The sequence below is a fragment of the Hemitrygon akajei genome, chromosome 13 (genome assembly GCF_048418815.1).
Source record: "Hemitrygon akajei chromosome 13, sHemAka1.3, whole genome shotgun sequence".
NCBI classification, from domain to species: Eukaryota; Metazoa; Chordata; class Chondrichthyes; order Myliobatiformes; family Dasyatidae; genus Hemitrygon; species Hemitrygon akajei.
In genome coordinates, this window is record NC_133136.1 from 567373 (window position 1) to 593833 (window position 26461).

Sequence of the window (26461 nt, forward strand, 5' to 3'; positions counted from 1 at the left end):
ATAGAAGGAGATACTAATTCAGGGTCAAATAGCTTTAAATACAACTGCAATTCTTCCTTAAGGAACTGTACTTCCTTAGAAGGTTGGCGTCATTCAATGTCTGTAGTGAGATGCTGAAGATGTTCTATAGGTCAGTTGTGGAGAGCGCCCTCTTCTTTGTGGTGGCGTGTTGGGGAGGAAGCATTAAGAAGAGGGACGCCTCACGTCTTAATAAGCTGGTAAGGAAGGCGGGCTCTGTCATGGGCAAAGTACTGGAGAGTTTAACATCGGTAGCTGAGCGAAGGGCGCTGAGTAGGCTACGGTCAATTATGGAAAACTCTGAACATCCTCTACATAGCACCATCCAGAGACAGAGAAGCAGTTTCAGCGACAGGTTACTATCGATGCAATGCTCCTCAGACAGGATGAAGAGGTCAATACTCCCCAATGCCATTAGGCTTTACAATTCAACCGCCAGGACTTAAGAACTTTTTAAAAGCTATTATTAATGCTTTTTGAGATAGTGATTTAGATGCATATCATATTTTTTACTGAGTTAAGGATTGTATGTTATTAGTTTTGCTACAACAAGTGTATGGGACATTGGAAAAAAAGTTGAATTTCCCCATGGGGATGAATAAAGTATCTATCTATCTATCTATCATCTTCTGCACAAGAACACAACTGCATTTGCATTATCCCTCAAAGGCACGTTGCATTGTAACTCAGTTCACAACAAACCACACTGTAATATCACTTTCACCACAATGGGAGTACCAGTGAAGGGCAAAGTCCTTGTGGCAGATTCCTGGCACACAACGCTGTCAATAATCCTTCTTCCCATGTGTATATACATATAAAAATTCCAAGCACATGTATTATAGATGTATACTATGTACAAATTTGAGGTTCGATTCCTTACAGGCAGCAACGAAACAAAGAAACCCAAAAGAACTCATTAAAGAAGAGCATCAAACACCCAGTGTGCAGAAAATAGAACAAATCATGCCAACAATAAGTAAGCAAATAATATTTAGAACTGAAGTTCACAAAAGTGGGTTCACAGCCACAATGCCAGTCATCGCTGCAGCTGGTCCTGGAGCCCGTTAGTTGCAAGCACAGCCTCAGTTCAGCACTGACCCATCCTTACAATAATGTAAGGATGAGTCAGCACTTAATCGGTCAAATTTTGACTTGATCCTCACTCTTGGGCCCGTGCCCAGGCCCCGACTGGAGTTGTAACTCCTTACAATAATGAATCCATCCGTTGTTATTCGCAAGATATCTTTCTCCGTATTTGGCAAGATCTCTGTAGACCTCTCATGCCAGTCTCTTGCCGCATCACTCACAGATATGGTGAAGGTGGTTTGGATCACCGGATGTGACAGCTGTCAGAGAAGCAAGAACTGTGCTTTCCCACTCCATCAGGAAGGCGAAATGGGAGCATTCCCAGAGAATTTACAGCTACTTCTATAATATCAGAGACATGAGGTGCACGTGGCAGGGAATTCATAGGATTACAGACTACAAGGCTACTCTGTGTATCAGTGACCAGCATGCTTCACTTCCTGACAGGATGAATGTCTTTTACACCCGGTTTGATGCGCAGAACTAAGTGCTAGCGAGGAAGTTATCCCTCCACCCAGGAGAGCAGACACTCTGTCTGGCTGAAGCTGAGGTGAGGAAGACCCTGGCCAAAGTCAATCCATGCAAAGCTGTGGGCCCAATAATATACCAGGTCAGATTCTGAAAGATGGCGCAGCCCAGCAGACGGAGGTGCTGACGTATATAATCAACATCTCTCTGGAACAATCTGTTGTCCCTTCAGTTTTCAAGGAGGTAACCATCATTCCAGTGCCTAAGACGGTGACAGTAACCTGCCTAAATGACTATCGTCTGGTGGCATTAACAGCAACCATTATGAAATGCTTTGAGCCGCTGGTCATGGAACACACAGAAGCCTTTCTCCTGGCTACAGTGGACCTTTTTCAGTTTGCTTATCGCTCAAATTGATCCACTGATGATGTAATAGCCTCTGCCCTGTCCCACCTGGAAAATGAGATCTCATATCCCACACTGCCATTTATAGACTTCAGTTTGGCATTCAACAACATCATATCCCAGAAACTGTTGGGGAAACCGTCCTCACTAGGTTTCAACACCTCACTTTACAATTGGATATTGGAATTCTTAACAGTAAGGCCCCAGTCAGTCCATGTGGACAGCAATATCTCTCATCCCATTACGCTGAGCACTGGCACTCCCAAGGCTGTGTGCTCAGCCTGCTACTGATGCATGCTTGTGTCACAGGATCCAGCTGAAACCATGTCATCAAGTTTTGCAGATGACACAACAATGGTTGGCCTTATCAACAATGATGACGAGATGGAGTATAGAGAGGAAGTGGAGTGGCTGGTGGATTGGTGTGAGAAGAACAACCTAAGCCTGAATGTGGAGGAGACCAAGGAAATCATTGTGGACTCCAGGAAGGTGCAGACGAACCATCCCCCTCTGCGAATAAATGGCTCCTTTGTATAGAAAGTTAAGTGCACCAGGTTCCTCGGAGTTCACATCACGGATGACCTCACCTGGTCCCTTAATACCACCTCCCTGAACGAGGCGGAATGACAGCGCCTCCACTTCCTGAGGAGATTGAGGCAAGCAAGGCTCCCCTCCCCCATCATAACTGTGTTTTACAGGAGCACTGTTGAGAGTATCCTGACAAATTGCATCTCCATCTGGAATGGGAGCAGCTGAGCATCGCACCAGAAGTCCCTACAAAGGACTGTGAGAACAGCCAAGAGGATCATAGGGGGTCTCCCTACCATCCATCGGGGACATTTATCCGAGCGCTGTGTACTCAGGGCCCTTGGTATTATCGAGGATCCCACTCATCCATCCAGCATCCTTTTTCACTTTCTACCATCAGGCAGGAGACTCCAATGAATAAAAACAAGAACGGGCAGGATGAGAAACAGTTTCTTCCCCCAGGCCATTAGGTTTTTGAACTCCCGGTCCACTGCATCATAGTTGAAGTGCCACTGGTTAATCTGTTCCATACCTTACAATATTTAATATTAATGCACTTTAGTTTGTTACTTATGTGTGATTCATCTGCAGATTTCATCCATACCTTCATAAGTTATCTTGTGTTCTGTGTACTACTCTGCTTTACACCCTGGTTCAAAGAAAAGTTGTCTTGTTTCTATATACATTATATGGTGATATAGTAGTAGGCAGCCATCGATCCCAGAGGATCATGTGTTTGCGTCTCTGGTGGACTGTGTCCTCTCCTGGGTGGGAAGATTTGAAGAACCGGCTGTTGCCCATTCAGCGGGTTCCCCTCTCCATATCACTGATGTAGTCCTAAGGAAGGGCAAGCACCAATACAGCTTGGCACCAGTGTCGTGGCAGGGATTGCCAGAGTGAAGCTGTAAACAACATCAAACTGCCTTAGGGACCCCAGCTCCAGATTTCTTCCTCGGGGTTTACTCCTGAAGCCTTTCCCATGGGTGGCTGTAGCCATAAGGCAGCGGAAGTTTAAGATCAGAGTTTTCCTTCTCCTAGGCGGGCTGCGGTCCAAAGCTGACGAGCCCCACCTACTTGAAATGGTTATACAAGTTATATACATATATACAGTTAAATGACAATAAACTTGACCAGATGTGACTTAGTTCTAGTGACCTCTCTCCACTTTTGAACTTATATTTGGTCACCTATCCTCAAATCCAGTTGTTACAATTGGTTTTATATCAATAACCATGCACAACGGAAACATCTCTTAAATAAATATCTGTGATTATAAAAATCCAGCTCACTATCCAACCGCAAACGTTAAAAGGAAAGGGCTTTCATGAGGGCCATCAGTCAGTTAGGGTCGACCAGGGATGCAGCGTCCTAGCTGCCAGGACAGTACTATATGGAGAACAAGTTATTGTCCAGGCAGCAGACTCCCCTCTCCGCGCTGCTGATGAATCCAAAGGAACCACAAAGACCGATACAATTCGGCACCAGCGGCGCCGCTGCAGGAGTTGCCAGTCAGTGTTGAAATCAACGTTGGACTGCCTTGGGGCCCCAGTTCCCTATTTCTCCTCGGGATTTACTCCTGATGCCTTCCCCATGAGTGCGTATAGCCACAAGGCAGTGAGGTTTGAGATCAGAGCTTGCTTTCTCCAAGATCGGCTGCCAACCACGGCTGACGAGCCCGAACTGCCCGGCTTTACACAATATACATATATATATAATCACAAAATTTCTATAAACTGACCTGATGTTGTTGACACAATCTTCATGGGCTTCAGACAGAGTTTTGATGTGCTTTGAAGAAACTGGGTCAAACAAAAGGACTTCTGTCTGTTCACATGCCACCGTCAAAACTGACCTGTGGAAAGGAAGACGGAAGCGTTTAGCACCGAATTTCCTCGGTCACGGAGGTGCTAGGATTAACTCTAAGGATATGGTAAAACTTAAATATGCTAAAGTTCGGGAAAGCAGTGGGGACACACCCGTCGGGCGAGTACTCCAGGTTGAAGGCGGCTCCGTGCGTTTTGGTGCCGAGAGTCACCGAGTCGGCGGGGTTCATCGAGCCGTACAGGCTAGTCATGATGCAGTAAGTGTCGCGGCTAGGGTCCACCAGTGGTCCCAGACCGCGGCCAAGCGAACGGCTCCTAACCCAGGAGAAGACGCCGGTTCGGCCGCGGCGGCCCCCGGCAAAGAGGGGACGGACGGGCCGAATCTCCGCGCTCATCGCCGTTTGGGGCCCTCTGTGTCCGTCCGCCACTCCCGTCCGCACAGTGCTTCCGCCACAAACGTCCCGCTTCCGGTCCGCGCTCTCTCTGCTCCGGCCTCGATTATCGGGACATCATGTTTAGTGCAAGTTCTAATATATTCTGTATCTTAACGTCGGCATGTTCTGGTATATCCTTCCCTACCTCCTCCAACTCCATGTTCCCTTTACTATCTCTGATCCGTCCTACCCTCACTCTGGCCATCTTCCTAATCTTAAATCCGATCGCCAAGGCCTTCTCGTACCCCCTTTCTAGATCTAGATCACTCTTGCAAGTGCTCCCTAAACCTCTGGTTCTCAAGGTGCGCCATATGACCCCCCCCCCCCCCCGAGGGACCACGCTGGATTTCATTGGGGCCACAAGAAAGAAACTGGGGTCCACGGGAACTTCATGACGAGTTTACTGTTTTAATGAAATGTAGCTTTTATGTTAATGAAACTCGTAACACATTTTTGATCTCCAAAACCTACACACAAAGCGCGCTAAAACTCTTTACGTAAAACATCATGACCTCAGACCAGCCTCTTAAAGCGAAACCCCAACTCAATGTCGGTGGTTTGAATTGTGTACATTTCCACCAATTACCTTGCCCTGCACAGCAACCCCTACAATTCACTAAACCTGACATTGTGAGCTTGTCTGGAGCTCAGACAAGCTGCCCACCTCAAGTCATGGGTGGAGGTTCAGTGGGTGCCTCTGTCTCAACCAGAGGTGTGTTGTCATGCTCATGGTAATACTCCAAATCTTAGTGGACCAGATTAAGGCAATCTACCAAAATACATTCATGTTTATATATGATAAAGTCTTTTCTCCCCATTCCTAAACACAGAATGGGCCATCATAATGGGGCCTGAGGAGATGTTGGTGTACATCATGGCAGATGAAAACAAACTAGGCAGGATGTAGGTCAACAGGAATCCAAGAGTGCTGTATGCCATGACTAGGCAGGAATAGGTGAAAAGGAATTGAATTTACTGAGGAGGGTGGAACTGGTGCCAGGCTGTCCAGGTAGTCGTGGCATCAGGAATGAAATCACCAGGCACTTGTAATGGCTGCCCATATACCAACACTGCCACAGACGACTGTGGGTCCTCTTTTGGAGCAGCTCTGAGACCCAGCAGGACCAATCAATACATCAGTTAGGAAAGCCCTCAGATCACCCTGTAAGAACCCTGTGAACCTGCTCACATAGACCGTTGGACTGCGGGTGATACGCTGTGGTATGATGTAGCCTAATGCTGAGGTTCTGAGCCATTGCAGGTCTGAAATTGAGATCAGAGGAAATATCAATTTGGTTGCCAAACTGAACAACTCAGGTGCTGAAGAACACCCATGCCACATCTGTGGCTGTCGTCGATGCCGGTCACCTGATGGTACAGTCCACCATGGTAAAAAGGTGCATGAAACCCTGGAAGGGGGTAAGAGGACCAGAAAGGTCCACACTGAGATGATCAAACCACCACTCAAGGACATCAGTGGCACCTGAACATTACAGTTAATTCTTGACTGCTGGCACTCCACATAGCCTACATTCCAATCACACACATCCTTTCTGAGGCTGTGCAAAACACACTTTAATGCAACCAATTTCTGTGAGACCTTCCAACCTGGATGCGAGAGGCCATGTATGGAGTGGAAAGCAGTGCATCTCCACTTTGTGGTCTCATCGGAGTGAGGGCAATGGTTTAGGCATCACATAGGAGAGAAACACCATCTGCCCCGAATATAATGTCAGCCATCCACAGCCCTCTGACCTCTGGGTTAGCTGCCATGCTGGCATAGTCAACCACTATGTGTACGGCCTGAATGGCCAGCCATGAGAGGCAGTCAGCCACAGCATTATATTTCCCCTGGATATGTTGTACATCAGTTGCAAACTTGGATATGTAGGCAGGTTGGCGTTGCTGCCATGCAGAGCAAGGAACTGATAATTTGGCCATCATGTTCACAAGGGGTTTGTGGTCAATGAACACTGTGAAATGGTGACCCCCTAGAACGAAAATGGTGGACAGCAAATGCCCTGGTCATGTCCGCTGACCAGTCAAGCGCTTGATTAGGGGTACTGCCTTCTACAAGGGAAGCACAAGTTCAGCAGCTCACGGAATGAAGCGGGGTGATAGAAATTTCCCATATCTGGGGTTCCGGTAACATCATCAAGAATGGCAGCTTAAGTCACTAGCTCCTCCGGAAAAACACGTATTAAGCCCCATTAACCCATCAAATATAGTATTTTTCGAAAAATATTTGAACTGAAAAGATGGGCAAGTATGGGGAAAAAGAATGGAAATAACAAAAGCGACACTGCGGAGCCTGCGGCCGAAAGGTGTGCAGCAAGCGGCTCTCCTACCCGACCGCGTGCTAGCGAGGCAGACGCTGAGCCTCGTTCAGGTGAAGCAGCAAATATGATCGAAATTTTGAAAGAGATAAGGGAGTTTCAGAAAGATATAAAACAGCAGCTACATGATATTAAGTCAGAGCTCGCCAACGTCAATCAAAAAATAGTGGTGGCAGAGACTCAAATTGAGAAGGTGGAAGATCGCGTTCAAAACGTGGAACAGATACTAAGTAAGACGATAAAAATATTAAATCAACAAGAAGGTAAACTGCTTGACCTGGAGAGAAGATCACGGCGGAAAAAATCAAAATATACAACGTTCCCAAAGGAGCGGAGGGCTTGTCTATGACGGAGTTTGTTGGAAAGTTGCTGCAGGACGCACTGGAGCTTCTCTCGACTATGGAGCTGGAAACAGAGAGCACATCATGTGCTCGTCCCGAAGCCTACCCGAGATAGAGCAGATAAGCCACGCTCAATAATAATTAAATTCCTTCGATACAGTACCAAGGCAGAGATTATACGAAGGGCCTGAGGTAAGAAGAGGGTGTTTTTAAACGATAAATTAATATATTTCGACCAAGATTCCCCCCCCCCCCCACGGTCCTGCAGAAACATAAAGAATACTCTGAAGTAAAGTGAACACTAAAGCAAGAAAGGATTAGATTTCAAACTCCATACCCTGCTAAACTTTGAGTGTTTTATCAAGATGGGATCCAACTGTATCAGACAGTGGAAGAGGCGACTATGGACATGAAAGCCAGAGGGTTGCCCGTCAACATGATCAAACCGAGGGAAAGCCTGGCAGAGGAATTATCCCGCTCCGCTTGGAAAATAGTGCAAGAATCAAGAAGGCAGGAGACGGGAGGAGGCAGAGAGAAGTATATCAGGAAGAGACTGGGAGTTTTCCAAAGACAGCCTTCACCCCCTCCAGAAGAGCCATAAGGTTTGACTAACTTTAAAAATGTTGAGAAGCTAAACGGAAGCAAAAGTAGACCGTTGATATACCTATCTAGGGAAATACTTATTATAATGTGGATTTTATATTACTTAGTTGTTATTCTTTATTCACTCACTTACACCTTTTTCCCTACCAAAATGAGAATATATATATGTGTGTGTGCATATATGTGTATGTATGTGATATATATATATATATGTATGTATAAATATATGTGGGTGTGTGTGTGTGTATATATAGGAGAAGTACACAGGGAAATCTTTTCTGTGTAATGGATTTGTTCACTGACTTCTATGAATACTGCAATGGGGGCCCTCAATTCACAAGTAGGAGGGGTTATCCCCCACAGCTAGACATTTCCTCTAGCTCAACGCAGGGTCATCTACCAGAGACCTCGGCCTTGGAATCACACATTCGTTGCCATTTTTGTTATTATTTGCATTTCTTGGTTCTTATTTGTTCAGGGAGTAGATCGATTAAGTTTTATTCTGCTAATTTCAATGATACGTTGACAGATAAATACAGATGGCTAAGGACAAAGTAAAATTCATTTCTTTTAATGTCAATAGGCTATTAAATCCAATCAAACGTAATAGGATTTTATCCAAAATGAAAAAAGAACAAGCCCATGGAGTATATTTACAGGAAACTCATTTAAGTGATAATGAGCAAAGAAAACTAAAGAGAATGGGCTTCACTAATCTGTTTTTCTCCTCATATAAATCAGGACATAGGAGAGGAGTTGCTATTCTTATCTCAAGTAAGCTAAATTTTGAAAAAGTATTCGAAATGGGAGATAAATAGGGCAGATATATTCTGGTAAGGGGGAATATAGACGGAAATTCAGTTACTCTATTGAATATATACACACCCCCAGGAAGTGATATTGGTTTCTTTGAGAAAACTACTGATATTATGGTAGTGGAAACAGAAGGTCTCCTGATATGTGGGGGAGACTTAAATTTACAATTACAACCAAATTTAGACTCTTCCAATAGAAAAACCTATGAAACAAAATCTTTACATAGGAAAGTTAATACACTTTTTGAGGATGTTGGTTTAATTGATATATGGAGGGACCTTTTCCCCGACAGAAGGGATTACACTCATTATTCTGCTCCCCATTCTGTATATACAAGAATAGACTATTTCATAACATTTGGAAAAGACAAAGACAAAATAAACACCTGTGGAATTGGGACAATGGATGTAAGTGACCATGCACTTATATATTTATCTGTTGATTTTGACCTACAACCAAAGAATACTACTTGGAAACTAAATTCAAGTTTACTCAATGATCCGTACTTTAAGGAACAAATTAAAAAAGAATTGGTCTCTACTTAGAATTTAATGATAGATAGATAGATAGATACTTTATTCATCCCCATGGGGAAATTCAACTTTTTTTCCAATGTCCCATACACTTGTTGTAGCAAAACTAATTACATACAATACTTAACTCAGTAAAAAATATGATATGCATCTAAATCACTATCTCAAAAAGCATTAATAATAGCTTTTAAAAAGTTCTTGTCCTGGCGGTAGAATTGTAAAGCCTAATGGCATTGAGGAGTATTGACCTCTTCATCCTGTCTGAGGAGCATTGCATCGATAGTAACCTGTCGCTGAAACTGCTTCTCTGTCTCTGGATGGTGCTATGTAGAGGATGTTCAGAGTTTTCCATAATTGACCGTAGCCTACTCAGCGCCCTTCGCTCAGCTACCGATGTTAAACTCTCCAGTACTTTGCCCACGACAGAGCCCGCCTTCCTTACCAGCTTATTAAGACGTGAGGCGTCCCTCTTCTTAATGCTTCCTCCCCAACACGCCACCACAAAGAAGAGGGCGCTCTCCACAACTGACCTATAGAACATCTTCAGCATCTCACTACAGACATTGAATGACGCCAACCTTCTTAGGAAGTACAGTCGACTCTGTGCCTTCCTGCACAAGGCATCTGTGTTGGCAGTCCAGTCTAGCTTCTCGTCTAACTGTACTCCCAGATATTTGTAGGTCTTAACCTGCTCCACACATTCTCCATTAATGATCACTGGCTCCATATGAGGCCTAGATCTCCTAAAGTCCACCACCATCTCCTTGGTCTTGGTGATATTGAGACGCAGGTAGTTTGAGTTGCACCATATCACAAAGTCCTGTATCAGTTTCCTATACTCCTCCTCCTGTCCATTCCTGACACACCCCACTATGGCCGTGTCATCAGCGAACTTCTGCACATGGCAGGACTCCGAGTTATATTGGAAATCTGATGTGTACAGGGTGAACAGGACCGGAGAGAGTACGGTTCCCTGCGGCGCCCCTGTGCTGCTGACCACCGTGTCAGACCTACAGTCTCCCAACCGCACATACTGAGGTCTATCTGTCAAGTAGTCCACTATCCAATCCACCATGTGAGAGTCTACTCCCATCTCCGTTAGTTTGTGCCTTTTACCTCCCATTTTATGGGATACTCTGAAGGCTGTCTTGAGAGGGAAAATTATAGCAATATCTTCATATAAGAAAAAAATAAGGAATAAAACATTAGAGGAATTACAAAATAGGCTGAAGGAACTAGAGAAAAAAACACAAATTGAATTTGGCACAGGATACATTAGGGGAAATTAAAAGAATTAGGAATGAAATTAATAGTTTGGCTGCACAAGAAATCAGGAAAAATTTAGTGTTTCTGAAACAGAGACATTATGAAAGTGGATCAAAGTCTATGAAAATACTGGTGTGGAAACTGAAAAAAAAGATAGCAGAAAATACAATTCATAGAATTGGACCCGAGAACGAAAATGATAAAAAATTAGCTAAGTGAAATTCAAGAAGCTTTTGAAGTGTTTTACAAAACTCTATATTCCAAAGTTCCAGGGGGAAGCATAACCCAAATTGACACCTTCTTGAGTTCTCTAGAGTTACCCACTTTAAGCGAAGAACAAAACAGAACGATGACTGCTGACATCACTGAAGTTGAATTAAAAGCTGCAATTAGTAGGCTTAAATTGAGCAAGTCACCAGGATCAGAAGGCAGAGTGGTACAAAGAATTTAAAAATGAGTTAATTCCTGTTTTACACCCCACATTGTGGCTCTAAAAAAGGCACAAATGCCACCCAGTTGGAAGAAAGCGATAATCTCAGCTATAGCGAAAGAAGGCAAGGATAAAATGGAATACAGGTCATTTAGACCAATATCCGTTCTTAATGTAGATTATAGATTATTTACCTCCATCATGGCCAAACGATAGAGGGGTTTCTACCCATACTGATACGTAACGATCAGACAGGTTTTATACAACGCCAAACACAAGACAATATACGAAGGACACTTCACATTATGGATCATATACAAAAAAATTAAATCGAAGCAATAGTGATAAGCATGGACGCTGAAAAGGCATTTGATTAGGTTAATTGGAATTTTCTTTACAGAGTTTTACATAGATTTGGTTTCCAAGACACAATTATTAAAACTATACAGACACTGTATGACAACCCTACTGCTAGGATTAAAATCAATGGATATTTATCAAATAGTCTTACCCTAGAAAGGGGCATGAGACAGGGCTGTGCATGGTCACCGCTACTCTTCACATTATATCTGGAACCATTAGCTCAATACATCGGACAAAATGAAGATACAGGGGAATTACTATTAAAGGGACAGAGCGTAAATTGGCTTGTTACGCGGATGACATTTTGATCTATCTAGGGCAACCAACATACTCTTTACCTAACACAAGGTGCACTGCAGATGCTGTGGTCAAATTAAGATGTACAAAAAAGCTGGATGAACTCAGCAGGTCGGGCAACATCCATTGAAAGAAGCAGTCAACGTTTCGGGTCGAGAAATGAAGGGTCTCGACCCGAAACGTTGACTGCTCCTTTCAACAGATGCTGCCCAACCTGCTGAGTTCATCCAGCTTTTTTGTACGTCTTGATACTCTTTCCCTAAATTGATGCAATCCTTTGAACAATATGGTCAATTATCAAGCTACAAGATCAACAGAGATAAAACCCATAAAAACACAAAATGCTGGCAGAACTCAGCAGGCCAGACAGCATCTATGGGAGGAGGTAGTGACGACGTTTCGGGCCAAAACCCTTCATCGGGAGTCATGGATAAAACCCAATTACTTTCATATCACTATAGCCCACCAAGAGAAATTGAAAGTAGATATCCCTGGGCATGGCAAACATAGAGTCTTTCAAATATTTGGGCATCATTATGCCAAAAGATTTAGCAAAATTATCAGAATGTAATTATCAGCCTTTATATAAAAAAAAGTTAAGGAAGATATAGCAAGATGGAACCTGATTCCTTTTTTCAGTCTCAGTTCAAGGATTGAGTCTATTAAAATGAATATACTGCCCAGACTGTTATATCTCTTTCAGACCCTACCAATAGAGATTAATCAAAATCAATTCAATGAATGGAACAAGATGTTATCAAGGTATATTTGGCAGGGTAAAAGGCCTAGAGTTCATCTCAAAACTTTGCAATTAGCAAAGGAAAAGGGGGGATGGGGCCTACCTTCTCTTAGAGATTATTATTTTGCAGCACAGTTGAGAGCTGTGATATGTTGGTGCAACCCATCATATGACACTCAATGGAAAAACATTGAGGAGTGGGTACTTCCCATCCCCATACAAGCAATTTTGGCTGATAACAATCTGCAAAGGTACTATTGATAACCCATTGGTGAAATTGACTCTTAAAATATGGAAAACTACTATAAAAGAATATATTCTAGAGCGAGATATTGCAAGTCTTAAATGGTGTGCATATGACTCAGATTTTACACCAAATAAATTGGATGCTAGATTTAAGGACTGGACAGCTAAAGGAATAACAGTTCTTTGCAGCATAATGAAAGAAGGAACACTGTTCAGTTTTGAAATGCTTAAAGAGAAACACTTATTAGAAAACAAGATTTTTATCAGTATTTACAGATGCAACAATATGTTAATAAGATGCTTAAAAATGTAACCCAGGCAAGTACATACTTGATATATGCTTTTCTAAATAGCTCTAATTCAGATAACAGTAGTAGAATCATTTCAAGCATGTATAATGGGTTGTCAAATCTTAAAATACATTTGACTTCATACATTAAAACAAAATGGGAGAAGGAAGGAGGGATAATTATATCTGAAGAAGAATGGACAATAATATGGAGGTATCAATGGAAGTGTACCAGTTCACAGAAATGGAGGGAGTTTGGATGGAGAAACTTGATAAGATATTTTATTACCCCCTCTCAGAAATCCCATTAGATAGATAGATAGATAGATAGATAGATACTTTATTCATCCCCATGGGGAAATTCAACTTTTTTTCCAATGTCCCATACACTTGTTGTAGCAGAACTAATTACATACAATACTTAACTCAGTAAAAAAAAAAAAAATGATATGCATCTAAATCACCATCTCAAAAAGCATTAATAATAGCTTTTAAAAAGTTCTTAAGTCCTGGCGGTAGAATTGTAAAGCCTAATGGCATTGGGGAGTATTGACCTCTTCATCCTGTCTGAGGAGCATTGCATCGATAGTAACCTGTCGCTGAAACTGCTTCTCTGTCTCTGGATGGTGCTATGTAGAGGATGTTCAGAGTTATCCATAATTGACCGTAGCCTACTCAGCGCCCTTCGCTCAGCTACCGATGTTAAACTCTCGAGTACTTTGCCCACGACAGAGCCCGCCTTCCTTACCAGCTTATTAAGACGTGAGGCGTCCCTCTTCTTAATGCTGCCTCCCCAACACGCCACCACAAAGAAGAGGGCGCTCTCCACAACTGACCTATAGAACATCTTCAGCATCTCACTACAGACATTGAATGACGCCAACCTTCTTAGGAAGTACAGTCGACTCTGTGCCTTCCTGCACAAGGCATCTGTGTTGGCAGTCCAGTCTAGCTTCTCGTCTAACTGTACTCCCAGATACTTGTAGGTCTTAACCTGCTCCACACATTCTCCATTAATGATCACTGGCTCCATATGAGGCCTAGATCTCCTAAAGTCCACCACCAACTCCTTGGTCTTGGTGATATTGAGACGCAGGTAGTTTGAGTTGCACCATATCACAAAGTCCTGTATCAGTTTCCTATACTCCTCCTCCTGTCCATTCCTGACACACCCCACTATGGCCGTGTCATCAGCGAACTTCTGCACATGGCAGGACTCTGAGTTATATTGGAAGTCTGATGTGTACAGGGTGAACAGGACCGGAGAGAGTACGGTTCCCTGCGGCGCCCCTGTGCTGCTGACCACCGTGTCAGACCTACAGTCTCCCAACCGCACATACTGAGGTCTATCTGTCAAGTAGTCCACTATCCAATCCACCATGTGAGAGTCTACTCCCATCTCCGTTAGTTTGTGCCTTAAGATCTTGGGCTGGATGGTGTTAAAGGCACTGGAGAAGTCAAGGAATGTAATCCTCACAGCACAACTGACCCCCTCTAGGTGAGAGAGTGATTTATGATAGTAACCTCCCTGTTTGCTGGAGAAATTGTGGAAATCAAAATGCAAATCATTATCATATTTTTTGGGACTGCCCTGTTATCAAAGACTATTGGAGGGGGATATACAATGCCCTAGAAGACATCTTTAAATGTGAAATACCCTTAGAGAGTAAGACCATATATTTTGGATATATACCTCAGGAATGATTGAAAAGAGATAAATATTTAATGAATATACTGTTGGTGGCTGGTAAAAAGACTCTTACTAGGAAATGGTTATCACAGGAGAGCCCAACTTTAAATGCATGGATGGAAATTACAATGGACATTTACAAAATGGAGAAGATAACAGCATCTGTTAATCATAAACTGGAACAACTGAGAAAAATGGTTTAACTGCATAATGCCTCATAGGCCTGATTTTATTCTCACAAATCAATGAATATGTTGTTAAAAAAAATCACTCCCTACTTGTACATAGTTTTTTCCTTTAGCTTGATTTTTCTTTTCACTCTTTTCTATAAGTGTATACCTCAGAGAAATATTATATGGAGATTTGTGACATATATGATTATATGATATATATGTACAATGTCTGAAATACATCTTATGGAAATGTTTGAATAAAAAATAAATTCAATAAAAAAATTACCAAAAACAAGAATTTCCCATACCTAAAAACTCCTGTAGTTTTTTTGTAGTGCAGGGTGGTGTGATATTCATAATAGCGGCTACTTTTGATGGGAGGTGTTTCACACCTTCTGCAGAGATGTGATGGCCAAGAAAGTTGGTGGTTACAACCCAAACTGGCATGTAGCAGGGTTAATAATCAAACTGTGTTGGCTTAAGTGTTCCAAGTGTAGAGAGATGAGATATGTATTTGGATTTGGACACGCTGGCAACAGGTATGTCATCTAGGTAAACTAAAAGGAAATCCAAGTCTTTTAATATAGAGTCCATCAGCCATTGGAAAGTCTGTGCTGCATTTTTCAATCAAAATAGCATGCGCAGAAACTCAAAAAAGGCCTATTGGGGTGATCACTGTTGTTTTGGGAATGTCCTCCCAACACAGGCACCTGATGGTAGACCCTAATTTGCAATAAAATTTTCACAAAATGACTTTGGAAAAAATAAACTTTCTGGTTAATTATGCCAAAAAGTCTTGAATATGTGGGACTGGGTAATGAAAATCATCAACCCTTTCATTTCTTCTAACAATGTGCATCACCATACACTTCCCAGCATGGTATTCCATCTGCCATTTCTCTACCCGTTCTCCTAATCTGTCTGTCCTTTTGTAGCCACTCTACTTCCTCAAAACTACCTGTTCCTCTGCCTGCCTTCATATAATCTGCAAACTTTGCAACAAAGCCATCAATTCCATCATCCAAATCATTGACATATACGTAAAAAGAATCAGTCCCAACACAGATCCATGTGGAGCACCACGAAGTCACCGGCAGCCAACCAGAAAAGGTTCCCTTTATTTCCACTCTTGGCCTCCTACCTGTCAGCTGCTGCTTTGTTCATGCTAGAATCTTTCCTGCAATACCATGGGCTCACATGAGCCTCATGTTAAACCTCTTGTTAAGCAGCCTCATGTTTGGCACCTTGTCAAAGGCCTGAAAATCCAAGTACACAACAGCAACCAATTATTCTGTCTATCCTGCTTGTTATTCAAAATTCACTGCCTTCATTAAAACTTGCGTGGATGAGTGTGTGTCTATGACAGCTTCATTAAAACCTGTGTGGATGAGTGTGTGTGTTTATGAGAGCTCATTAAAATGTGAGTGGATGAGTGTGTGCTTACAAGAGCTTACTGTACATTCTCAAACCAAAAGCTCTGGATGAATCAGGAGGATTGTAGTCTGCTTAGGGCTAAATCAGTGGCATTCAAGTTTCATGACCCACGTCTGTACAAGAAAACCAGGTACAACTTGCTGGTGGCTATTTCAAGATCTAAGGAACAATTCCGAACAAGGTTGGATGCACATTAACTCTGGCAGGGTTTGCAGGCCATTACTTACTACAAAACGAAAACTTAGGGTTTACCCTAATGCGAAGGTAAAATGAATACTGCAAAATACAGGGAAATCCTGGTGCAGTTGGCAAATGAATTGCAACTTGGGAGAAGATTTGTTTTTCAGCAAGCCAATGACCCCAAGTATAAAGCCAAAGTTACACAGGAATGCCTTAAAAACAACAAAGTTAATACCCTGGCGTGGCCAAGTCCAGTCCAAACCTCAACCCAGTTGAGAGTTTTGGCTGGACTTGAAATGGTCTGTTCACTCACAATCCCCACGCAATCTGACAGAGCTTGAGTAGTTCTGTAAAGAAGAATGGGGAAAAATTGCAGGGTCCAGATGTGCAAAGCTGATAGAGACCTCCCACACAGACTCAAGGCTGTAATTGCTGCCAAAGGTGAATCTACTAAATACTGACCTGAAGGGGATGAATAATTATGCAATCAATTATTTTGTGTTTTATATTTGTAATTAATTTAGATCACTTTTTAGAGATCTGTTTGCACTTTGACACAAAAGAGTCTTTTTCTGTTGATCAATGTTAAAAAAAAAAGCCAAATTAAATCCACTGTGATTCAATGTTGTAAAACATGAAAAACTTCTGGGGGTGGGGGGGTGGAGAGGAATACTTTATATGGGTACTGTATTTACATACTGTAACTCAGTTTTTTAATGGTTGCATTGTACTGCTGCCAGAAAATCAACAAATTTCACGACATATGCCAATGATAATATCCTTGATTCTGATGCTTGCTCATTTGAAACAACTGCACACTGATGGGGAATTTCAATTCAGTGACCTGCTGGAGATGCATATTCCAGTTTGGGCGGTGGATCCATCTGGGGCCAACGTGAATGATGTTGACTTCACATTATAAGAATGTCTTATTGAGGTGCAGAGTGATCTAACTGCTCAAGCAAAGTTCAAACACAGCAAGCAACATTTCTGGATACTAGTGATATTTACAATAAGTTTCCACAGCCCTGGGAGAAAGCAAAGTTGGTTTAATTGGATTTCACACCTCGTATCTAGTTGAACATGGTTTTATTCAAGCTCTTTGCCTGCTATCAAAAACTCATAACCATCTTAATGTTGTGAAAAGAAGTGATCTTTGATTATCTTTAACCAAGTTGCAACTAGATATTCAAAAACTCGCTAGTTTGTATTAGTCAGAAGAATCTTATTAAATACCCAAGGTAACAATAATATGCACTATGGGAGAATATTACAGTAGACAGCCTATATTCTAAATAAAGTATCCTATTCTGAGCTTTGAAATATTTTTATTTGTCATATACCCAGCAACATTATATTTAACATATATCTTATTAAACATATATTAGAGTAATTAGTGTGGTTGACCAAAAAAACTTAAGCAACTAGTGGAGACTATGAAGGGTGAGGTAAATGAAAGTCACTAGTGGGTCACAAGCCAAAAAAGATTGAGAACCACTGCACTAAACAATCTTCACATTTCCATTGTGCATTTCCCTAAGTACATCTGTTCTCAATTTACACTCCCAAGATGCTGCATAACTGCATCATAATTCCCACTCCACCATACCATCTGCTTCAAGGCTCTGGTAAAGGTCAGGGAGTTGTGAAATGCTCACCCACTGAGTGATCTATAATATGACCAGGTTCATTGCTAGTACTAGATCCAGAATGGCCTCTCCTCTAGTCAACCCGTCCACATAATGTGTCAGGAATCCTTCCTGGACACCTAACAAATAACACCCCATCTAAACCTCTAACAATAAATGAATACCAGTCAATATTAGGGAAGTTGAAATCACCCATGATAACACCCTGTTATTTTTGCACCTTTCTGAAAATCTGTCTCTCAATCTGTCCCTCAATGTCTGTTGCAATGGGTGGGGGGGGGGGGGGGGGCGTCGTCTAGAATCCTCTCAACAACCACTCTGACTCTGCAGACAATCCTTTCTCAACATGCTCCCTTTGTGATATTATCCCTGATTAGCAATGCCACTCACTCACCTCTCCCCTGTCCACATTTTGAAACACCTAAGCCCTGGAACATTCAACAACCAATCCCACTTTGTGACAGCCAAGCCTTCTTATTGGCCCCAACATCATGGTTCTATGTACGAACCCATGCTCTAAGTTCAGCACCTTTGTTCCTGATACATTAAAATAAACACATTTCAACTCAACCCACTGACTGCAATTTTACCTTATCCACTGCCTATTCTTCCACACAGTCCCTCTATACTGTGCATCTACCTGCATACCAACTAACCCACCCTCTGACCTGTCACTCTCTACATCCGCATCCCCCTGCCAAACTAGTTTAAACCCTCCCCAATACCTCTAGCAAACTGGCCCACAATGATAATGGTCTTCCCTCAAATTCATATAACCATATGACAATTACAGCATGGAAACAGGCCATCTCAGCCCTTTTAGTCCATGCCGAACACTTACTCTCACCTAGCCCCACCAACCTGCCCTCAGCCCATAACCCTCCATTCCTTTCCTGTCCAGATACCTATCCAATTTTACTTTAAATGACAATACCGAACCTGCCTCTACCACTTCTACGGGAAGCTCATTCCACACAGCTACCACTCTCTGAGTAAAGAAATTCCCCCTCGTGTTACCCCTAAACTTTTGCCCTCTAACTCTCAACTCATGTCCTCTTGTTTGAATCTCCCCTACTCTCAATGGAAAAAGCCTATCCACGTCAACTTGATCTATCCCCCTCATAATTTGAAATACTTCTATCAAGTTCCCCCTCAACCTTCTACGCTCCAAAGAATAAAGACCTAACTTGTTCAACCTTTCCCTGTAACTTAGGTGCTGAAACCCAGGTAACATTCTGGTAAATCTTCTCTGTACTCTATTTTGTTGACATCTTTCCTATAATTTGGTGACCAGAACATGTGTAACCTGTCCTTTTTGTACAGGTCGTACCTTCCCCAGAAGAGATTTCAATGACCCAGAAATCTGAAACCCTGTCCCTTGCACCAATTCCTCAGCTATGTATTCATCTACCAAATCATCCTATTCGTACCCTCACTAGTGCATGTCACAGGCAGCAATCCAGAGATTACTGCCCTTTTTTTTTTAAATCTTCCTACAGTGCTCCATATAGTCGCTCTTCAGATCCTCTTCCCTTTTCCAACCAATGTCATTGGTACCAATATGTACAATGACTTCTGGCTGCTCACCCTCCCCCTGAAGAATGCTGTGACCTGATCTAAGACATCCCCACCCCAACACCTGGGAGGAAACATACCATCAACAGAATCTCCTGTCTGTTCTCCTAACCATTGAATCCCTCTATCACTATCACTCTCGTCTTCGCTTCCTTTCTGAGCCACAATGCCAGAGACCTGTAGTTTTCCTTTGGTAGACCATGCCCCCCCACAACAGTATTCAGTCTGAGGAATATTATGTTGCAGCTATAGTACAAGTCATCGGCGAGACCGCAATTGGAATACTGTGTTCAGTTTAGGTCACCCAGTTACAGGAAAGATGCCATTTTCCTGGAAAGAGTGCAGAGAGATTTACACAGTCATTTCCTGGACTTGAGGGATTGAGTTATGGAGAGAGGCTAGCAAGTTAAGACTTTATCCTTTGGATCATTGAAGAATTATCTTATAGAAATGAACAAAATGAAGAGAGGCATGAAAGCACAGCATTATTCCCAGGGTTGAGCACAGCACACGGCAGGTATAGGCCAATTAAAGTAATGCTTTCCTCATAACAATACCATTCCATTTCTCCCACATTCAGAACAAAAAAGGAGCAGGAGTCAGCTATCTGGCCTGTTCTGGCATTCAATACAATCAAAGGTACATTTAATGTCAGAGAAATGTATACAATATACATCCTGAAATGCTTTCACTTCGCAACCATCCACAGTGCCCCCAAAGAATGAATGACAGATCATGGCTGATCTATCCCATTGAACCTGTTCCGCCATTCAATATGATAATGGCTGAACTGACCATTGACTCAGTTCCACCTATCTGCCTTTTCCCCATAATCTCTAATTTTGCTGTACAATAATCTCTCCAACAGTTTTAAATATATTTAATGATGTAGCCCCTACTGCTTCTCTGAGCAGAGAATTCCACAGATTTACCACTCTCTGGAAAAGCAGTTTCACCCCATCTCCATCTTAAAGCTATTGCCCCCAAATCTTCAAGCTAGTTCCAGTCTCACTCACCAGTGGAAACAACTTTCCTGTCTCTTATCTCTGCCTCTCATTGTTTTGTTTCTCTAAGATCCCGCCTCATTATTCTGAATTCCCAGTTCCATCTCTGGCAACGCAACCTCTCCTCATTGGCAAATCCCCCTAATCTCAACCTGGTAAACCTCTTTTACACCACCCCCAAAGCCAGTATATCTTTCCTCGAGGAGACCAGAAATACACACGGTACTCCAGGTGTGGCCTCACCAGTACCCTGTAAAGTTGTAGGGTAATCTCCCTGATCTTAAATCTAATACCTCTGCCAACATTCCATTTGCCTTCTTGACAACCTGTTCTACCTGAAAACCAACCATTTGGCACTCCCAAATTCCTCCGCATAACAGCATGTTGCAGTCTTTTACCATTTAAGTAGCAATCAGAAATATTATTTTTATTTCCAAAGTGGATAACCTTGTATTTGCCAACATTGTACTCCATCTGCAAGACCCTCACCCTCAACTTCTCAAGATGTCATGGGTAAGCTTTTACGCAGAGAGTGGTAAGTACTTGGAATGGGCTGCCGGCGACGGTGGTGGAGGTGGATATGATAGGGTCTTTTAAGAGACTCCTGGATAGGTACATGAAGCTTACAAAAATGGAGAGCTGTGGGTAACTCTAGGTAATTTCTAAGGTAGAGACATGTTCAGCACAGCATTGTGGGCAGAAGGGCCTGTATTGTGCTGTGGGATTTCTGTTTCTAAACCCGTGAGGTTGGAGTGTCACGCCCACTCAAACCCTATTTTGTGTGAATGCTGTGTGATTTACAGCAATCCCCCCACCCACCGTCTCCCCGCAATAGCCCATTGGCAATAAATAACAGATGGTACACTGCATACAATTATAAAGAGAATATATAAGGGAGTATATTTATAAACGTTGACTTAACCAAAGAGTTATTACAGAAAAGAAAAAAAGTGAAAGGGGACCATTATAATTAACAGTCAAACGTGCACACAAGTTGGAGCTCATCTTGAACTTGTCCATCACTCGCACGCTGGACCCTCTGTGCAACGGCGCACACCACCTTCCGAATGTCACTCAAAATCCATCTCGAACAGGTCTCCCACGGGAGTATTGATCCTTCCTTCTTGAAGCCATTCATTTGCACAAAGCACCTTGTGCAGCAGGGACGGTGTCCTCAGTCTTCTCCCAACTCCCGCCCTGTGTTTTAACCATATAAAAATTACAGCACGGAAACAGGCCATCTCGGCCCTTCTAGTCCGTGCCAAACGCTAACTCTCACCTAGTCCCACTGACCCGCAATCAGCCCATAACCCTCCATTCCTTTCCTGTCCATATACCTATCCAATTTTACTTTAAATGACAATACCAAACCTGCCTCTACCACTTCTACTGGAAGCTCGTTCCACACAGCTACCACTCTCTGAGTAAAGAAATTCCCCCTCGTGTTACCCCTAAACTTTTGCCCTCTAACTCTCAACTCATGTCCTCTTGTTTGAATCTCCCCTACTCTCAATGGAAAAAGCCTATCCACGTCAACTTGATCTATCCCCCTCATAATTTGAAATACTTCTATCAAGTTCCCCCTCAACCTTCTACACTCCAAAGAATAAAGACCTAACTTGTTCAACCTTTCCCTGTAACTTAGGTGCTGAAACCCAGGTAACATTCTGGTAAATCTTCTCTGTACTCTCTCTATTTTGTTGACATCTTTCCTATAATTTGGTGACCAGAACATGTGTAACCTGTCCTTTTTGTACAGGTCGTACCTTCCCCAGAAGAGATTTCAATGACCCAGAAATCTGAAACCCTGTCCCTTGCACCAATTCCTCAGCTATGTATTCATCTACCAAATCATCCTATTCGAACCCTCACTAGTGCATGTCACAGGCAGCAATCCAGAGATTACTGTCCTTTTTTTTTTAAATCTTCCTACAGTGCTCCATATAGTCGCTCTTCAGATCCTCTTCCCTTTTCCAACCAATGTCATTGGTACCAATATGTACAATGACTTCTGGCTGCTCACCCTCCCCCTGAAGAATGCTGTGACCTGATCTAAGACATCCCCACCCCAACACCTGGGAGGAAACATACCATCAACAGAATCTCCTGTCTGTTCTCCTAACCATTGAATCCCTCTATCACTATCACTCTCGTCTTCGCTTCCTTTCTGAGCCACAATGCCAGAGACCTGTAGTTTTCCTTTGGTAGACCATGCCCCCCCACAACAGTATTCAGTCTGAGGAATATTATGTTGCAGCTGTAGTACAAGTCATCAGCGAGACCGCAATTGGAATACTGTGTTCAGTTTAGGTCACCCAGTTACAGGAAAGATGCCATTTTCCTGGAAAGAGTGCAGAGAGATTTACACAGTCATTTCCTGGACTTGAGGGATTGAGTTATGGAGAGAGGCTAGCAAGTTAAGACTTTATCCTTTGGATCATTGAAGAATTATCTTATAGAAATGAACAAAATGAAGAGAGGCATTCTGAAACCCAGGTAACATTCTAGTAAATCTTCTCTGTACTCTATTTTGTTGACATCTTTCCTATAATTCAGTGACCAGAACTGTACACAATACTCCAAATTCGGCCTTACCAATGCCTTGAACAATTTTAACATTACATCCCAACTCCTATACTCAATGCTCTGATTTATAAAGACCAGCATACCAAAAGCTTTCTTCACCACCCTATCCACATGAGATTCCACCTTCAGGGAACTATGCACCATTATTCCTAGATCACTCTGTTCTACTGCATTCTTCAATGCCCTACCATTTACCATGTATGTCCTATTTGGATTATTCCTACCAAAATGTAGCACCTCACACTTATCAGCATTAAACTCCATCTGCCATCGTTCAGCCCACTTTTCTAACTGGCCTAAATCTCTCAACAAGCTTTGAAACCCTACTTCATTATCCACAACACCACCTACCTTAGTATCATCTGCATACTTACTAATCCAATTTACCACCCCATCATCCAGATCCTTAATGTATATGACAAAAACATTGGACCCTGTACAGATCCCTAAGGCACACCACTAGTCACCAGCCTCCAACTTGACAAAGTTATCCACCACTACTCTCTGGCATCTCCCATCCAGCCACTGTTGAATCCATTTTACTACTTCAATATTAATACCTAACGATTGAACCTTCCTAACCTTCCGTGCGGAACCTTGTCAAAGGCCTTACTGAAGTCCGTATAGACAACATCCACTGCTTTACCCTCGTCAACTTACCTCATAACCTCTTCAAAAAATTCAATAAGATTTGTCAAACATGATCTTCCACACACAAATCCATGTTGACTGTTCCTAATCAGAACCCTGTCTATCCAGATAATTATATATACCATCTCTAAGAATACTTTCCATTAATTTACCCACCACTGACGTCAAACTGACAGGCCCATAATTGCTAGGTTTACTCTTAGAACCCTTTTTAAACAATGGAACCTCATGAGCAATACGCCAGTCCTCCAGCACCATCCCCATTGCTACTGACATTTTTGAAATATTTCTGTCAGAGCCCCTGCTATTTCTACACTAACTTCCCTCAAGGTCCTAGGGAATATCCTGTCAGGACCCGGAGATTTATCCACTTTTATATTCCTTAAAAGCGCCAGTATTTCCTCCTCTTTAATCATCATAGTTTCCATAACTTCCCTACTTGTTTTCCTTACCTTACACAATTCAATGTCCTTCTCCTTTGTGAATACCGAAGAAAAGAAATTGTTCAAAATCTCCCTCATCTCTTTCGGCTCCACACATAGCTGTTCACTCTGATTCTCTAAGGGACCAATTTTATCCCTCACTATCCTTTTCCTATTAATATAACTTTAGAAACCCTTCGGATTTATTTTCACCATACTTGCCAAAGCAACCTCGTATATTCTTTTAGCTTTTCTAATTTCTTTCTTAAGATTCTTCTTACATTCTTTATATTCCTCAAGCACCTCATTTACTCCATGCTGCCTATATTTATTGTAGATATCTCTTTTTCCTAACCAAGTTTCCAATATCCCTTGAAAATCATGGCTCTCTCAAACTTTTAACCTTTCCTTTCAACCTAACAGGAACATAAAGATTCTGTACCCTCAAAATTTCACTTTTAAATGACCGCTATTTCTCTATTACATCCTTCCCATCAAACAAATTGTCCCAATCCACTCCTTCTTTCACATCTCCTCAAAGTTAGCCTTTCTCCAATCAATAATCTCAACCCTGGGTCCAGTCCTATTCTTCTCCATAATTATATTGAAACTAATGGCATTATGATCACTGGACCTGAAGTGCTCCCCAACACATACCTGTCACCTGACCTATTTCATTCCCTAACAGAAGATCCAACACTGCCCCTTCTCTAGTCAGTACCTCTATGTATTGCTGCAAAAAACTACCCTGCACACATTTTACAAACTCCAAACCATCCATCCCTTATACAGTATGGGCTTCTCAGTCTACGTGTGGAAAATTAAAATCTCCCACAATCACATTCCTGTGCTTACTACAAGTATCTGCTATCTCCTTGCAAATTTGCTCCTCCAATTCTTGCTCTCCATTAGGTGGCCTATAATACAACCCTATAAGTGTTACTACACCTTTCTCATTCTTCAATTCCACCCAAATAGTCTCCCTAGACGAGCCCTCTAATCTATCCTGCCAAAGCACCGCTGTAATATTTTCTCTGACAAGCAACGCAACACTTCTCCCTCTTGTCCCTCAGATTCTATCACACCTGAAGCAATGAAATCCAGGAATATTTAGTTGCCAATCACACCCCTCCTGCAACCATGTTTCACTAATAGCTACAACATCATACTTCCAGGTATCAATCCATGCTCTAAGCTCATCCACCTTTCTTACAATGCTCCTAGCATTAAAATAAATGCATTTAAGAAATTCTCCACCTCTTCCTCTCTGTTTATCTCTAACAGTACAAAGAACTTTACTGTAGGAGTGTAGGAACATACATCTGTTCCTACACTCTGGTTCCCCTCCCCCCTCATATCTAGTTTAAATCCACTGGAGCCTCTCTAGCAAACCTACCTGCAAGAATACTTGTCCCCCTCCAGTTCAGATGTAAACCATCCCGCCGGAACAGGTCCCACCTTCCCTGGAAAACTGTCCAATTATCTATAAATCTGAAGCCCTCCCTCCTGCACCATGTCTTCAGCCACGTGTTGATCTGCACTGTTTTACTATTTCTAAACCCACCTGCACGTGACACTGGTAGCAATCCTGAAATTGCTGGAACCTTCTCCCAATTCCACCACATTCAAACAACAAAACCCCTTATCTCAGCTCAAACCGAAACAGGTAGAAAGCTGAACAGACTACCCTTACTGAGCTGCTAAAACGAAATACCTACAGCATAGCAGTAAGAATCTTTACCAGGGTATTACAAATGGAAAGGACAGGCAGGAAGGCGTGGGCTGTGGTGAGGCTCTGTTGTTAAAAGATGGAATTACATCTTCAGAAAGAGATGACATAAAGTCAGAGAATGTTGAATCTTTGTGGGTGGAGTTAAGAAACTGCAAGGGTGTAAAAACATAATAGGAATCATATATAGGCCTACAAATAGTAACCATAATGTGGGGTTGAGATTGCAAAGAGCTGGAAAGGGCATGTAATAAGAGGAATCAGGTTTATTATCACCGGCATGTGACGTGAAATTTGTTAACTTAGCAGCAGCAGTTCAATGGAATATATAATCCAGAAGAGGA

The 26461-nt window shown here is 42.4% G+C and overlaps 1 protein-coding gene across 2 annotated transcripts in view; it reads right to left on the reverse strand.

Moving 5' to 3' along the window:
• The window catches only part of wdr32 (WD repeat domain 32), a 134863-nt gene extending 130080 nt beyond the window's left edge, over positions 1-4783 (reverse strand). For both annotated transcript variants that reach the window (XM_073064010.1, XM_073064009.1), the window contains exons 1-2: positions 4485-4783; positions 4247-4360 (exon numbers count right to left, since the gene is read on the reverse strand). In XM_073064010.1, the coding sequence (XP_072920111.1) occupies positions 4247-4360; positions 4485-4726 (356 nt within the window). In that variant the 5' untranslated portion in view covers positions 4727-4783. The remainder of the gene's footprint in view (positions 1-4246; positions 4361-4484) is intronic.
• Positions 4784-26461: the final 21678 nt, after the last annotated feature.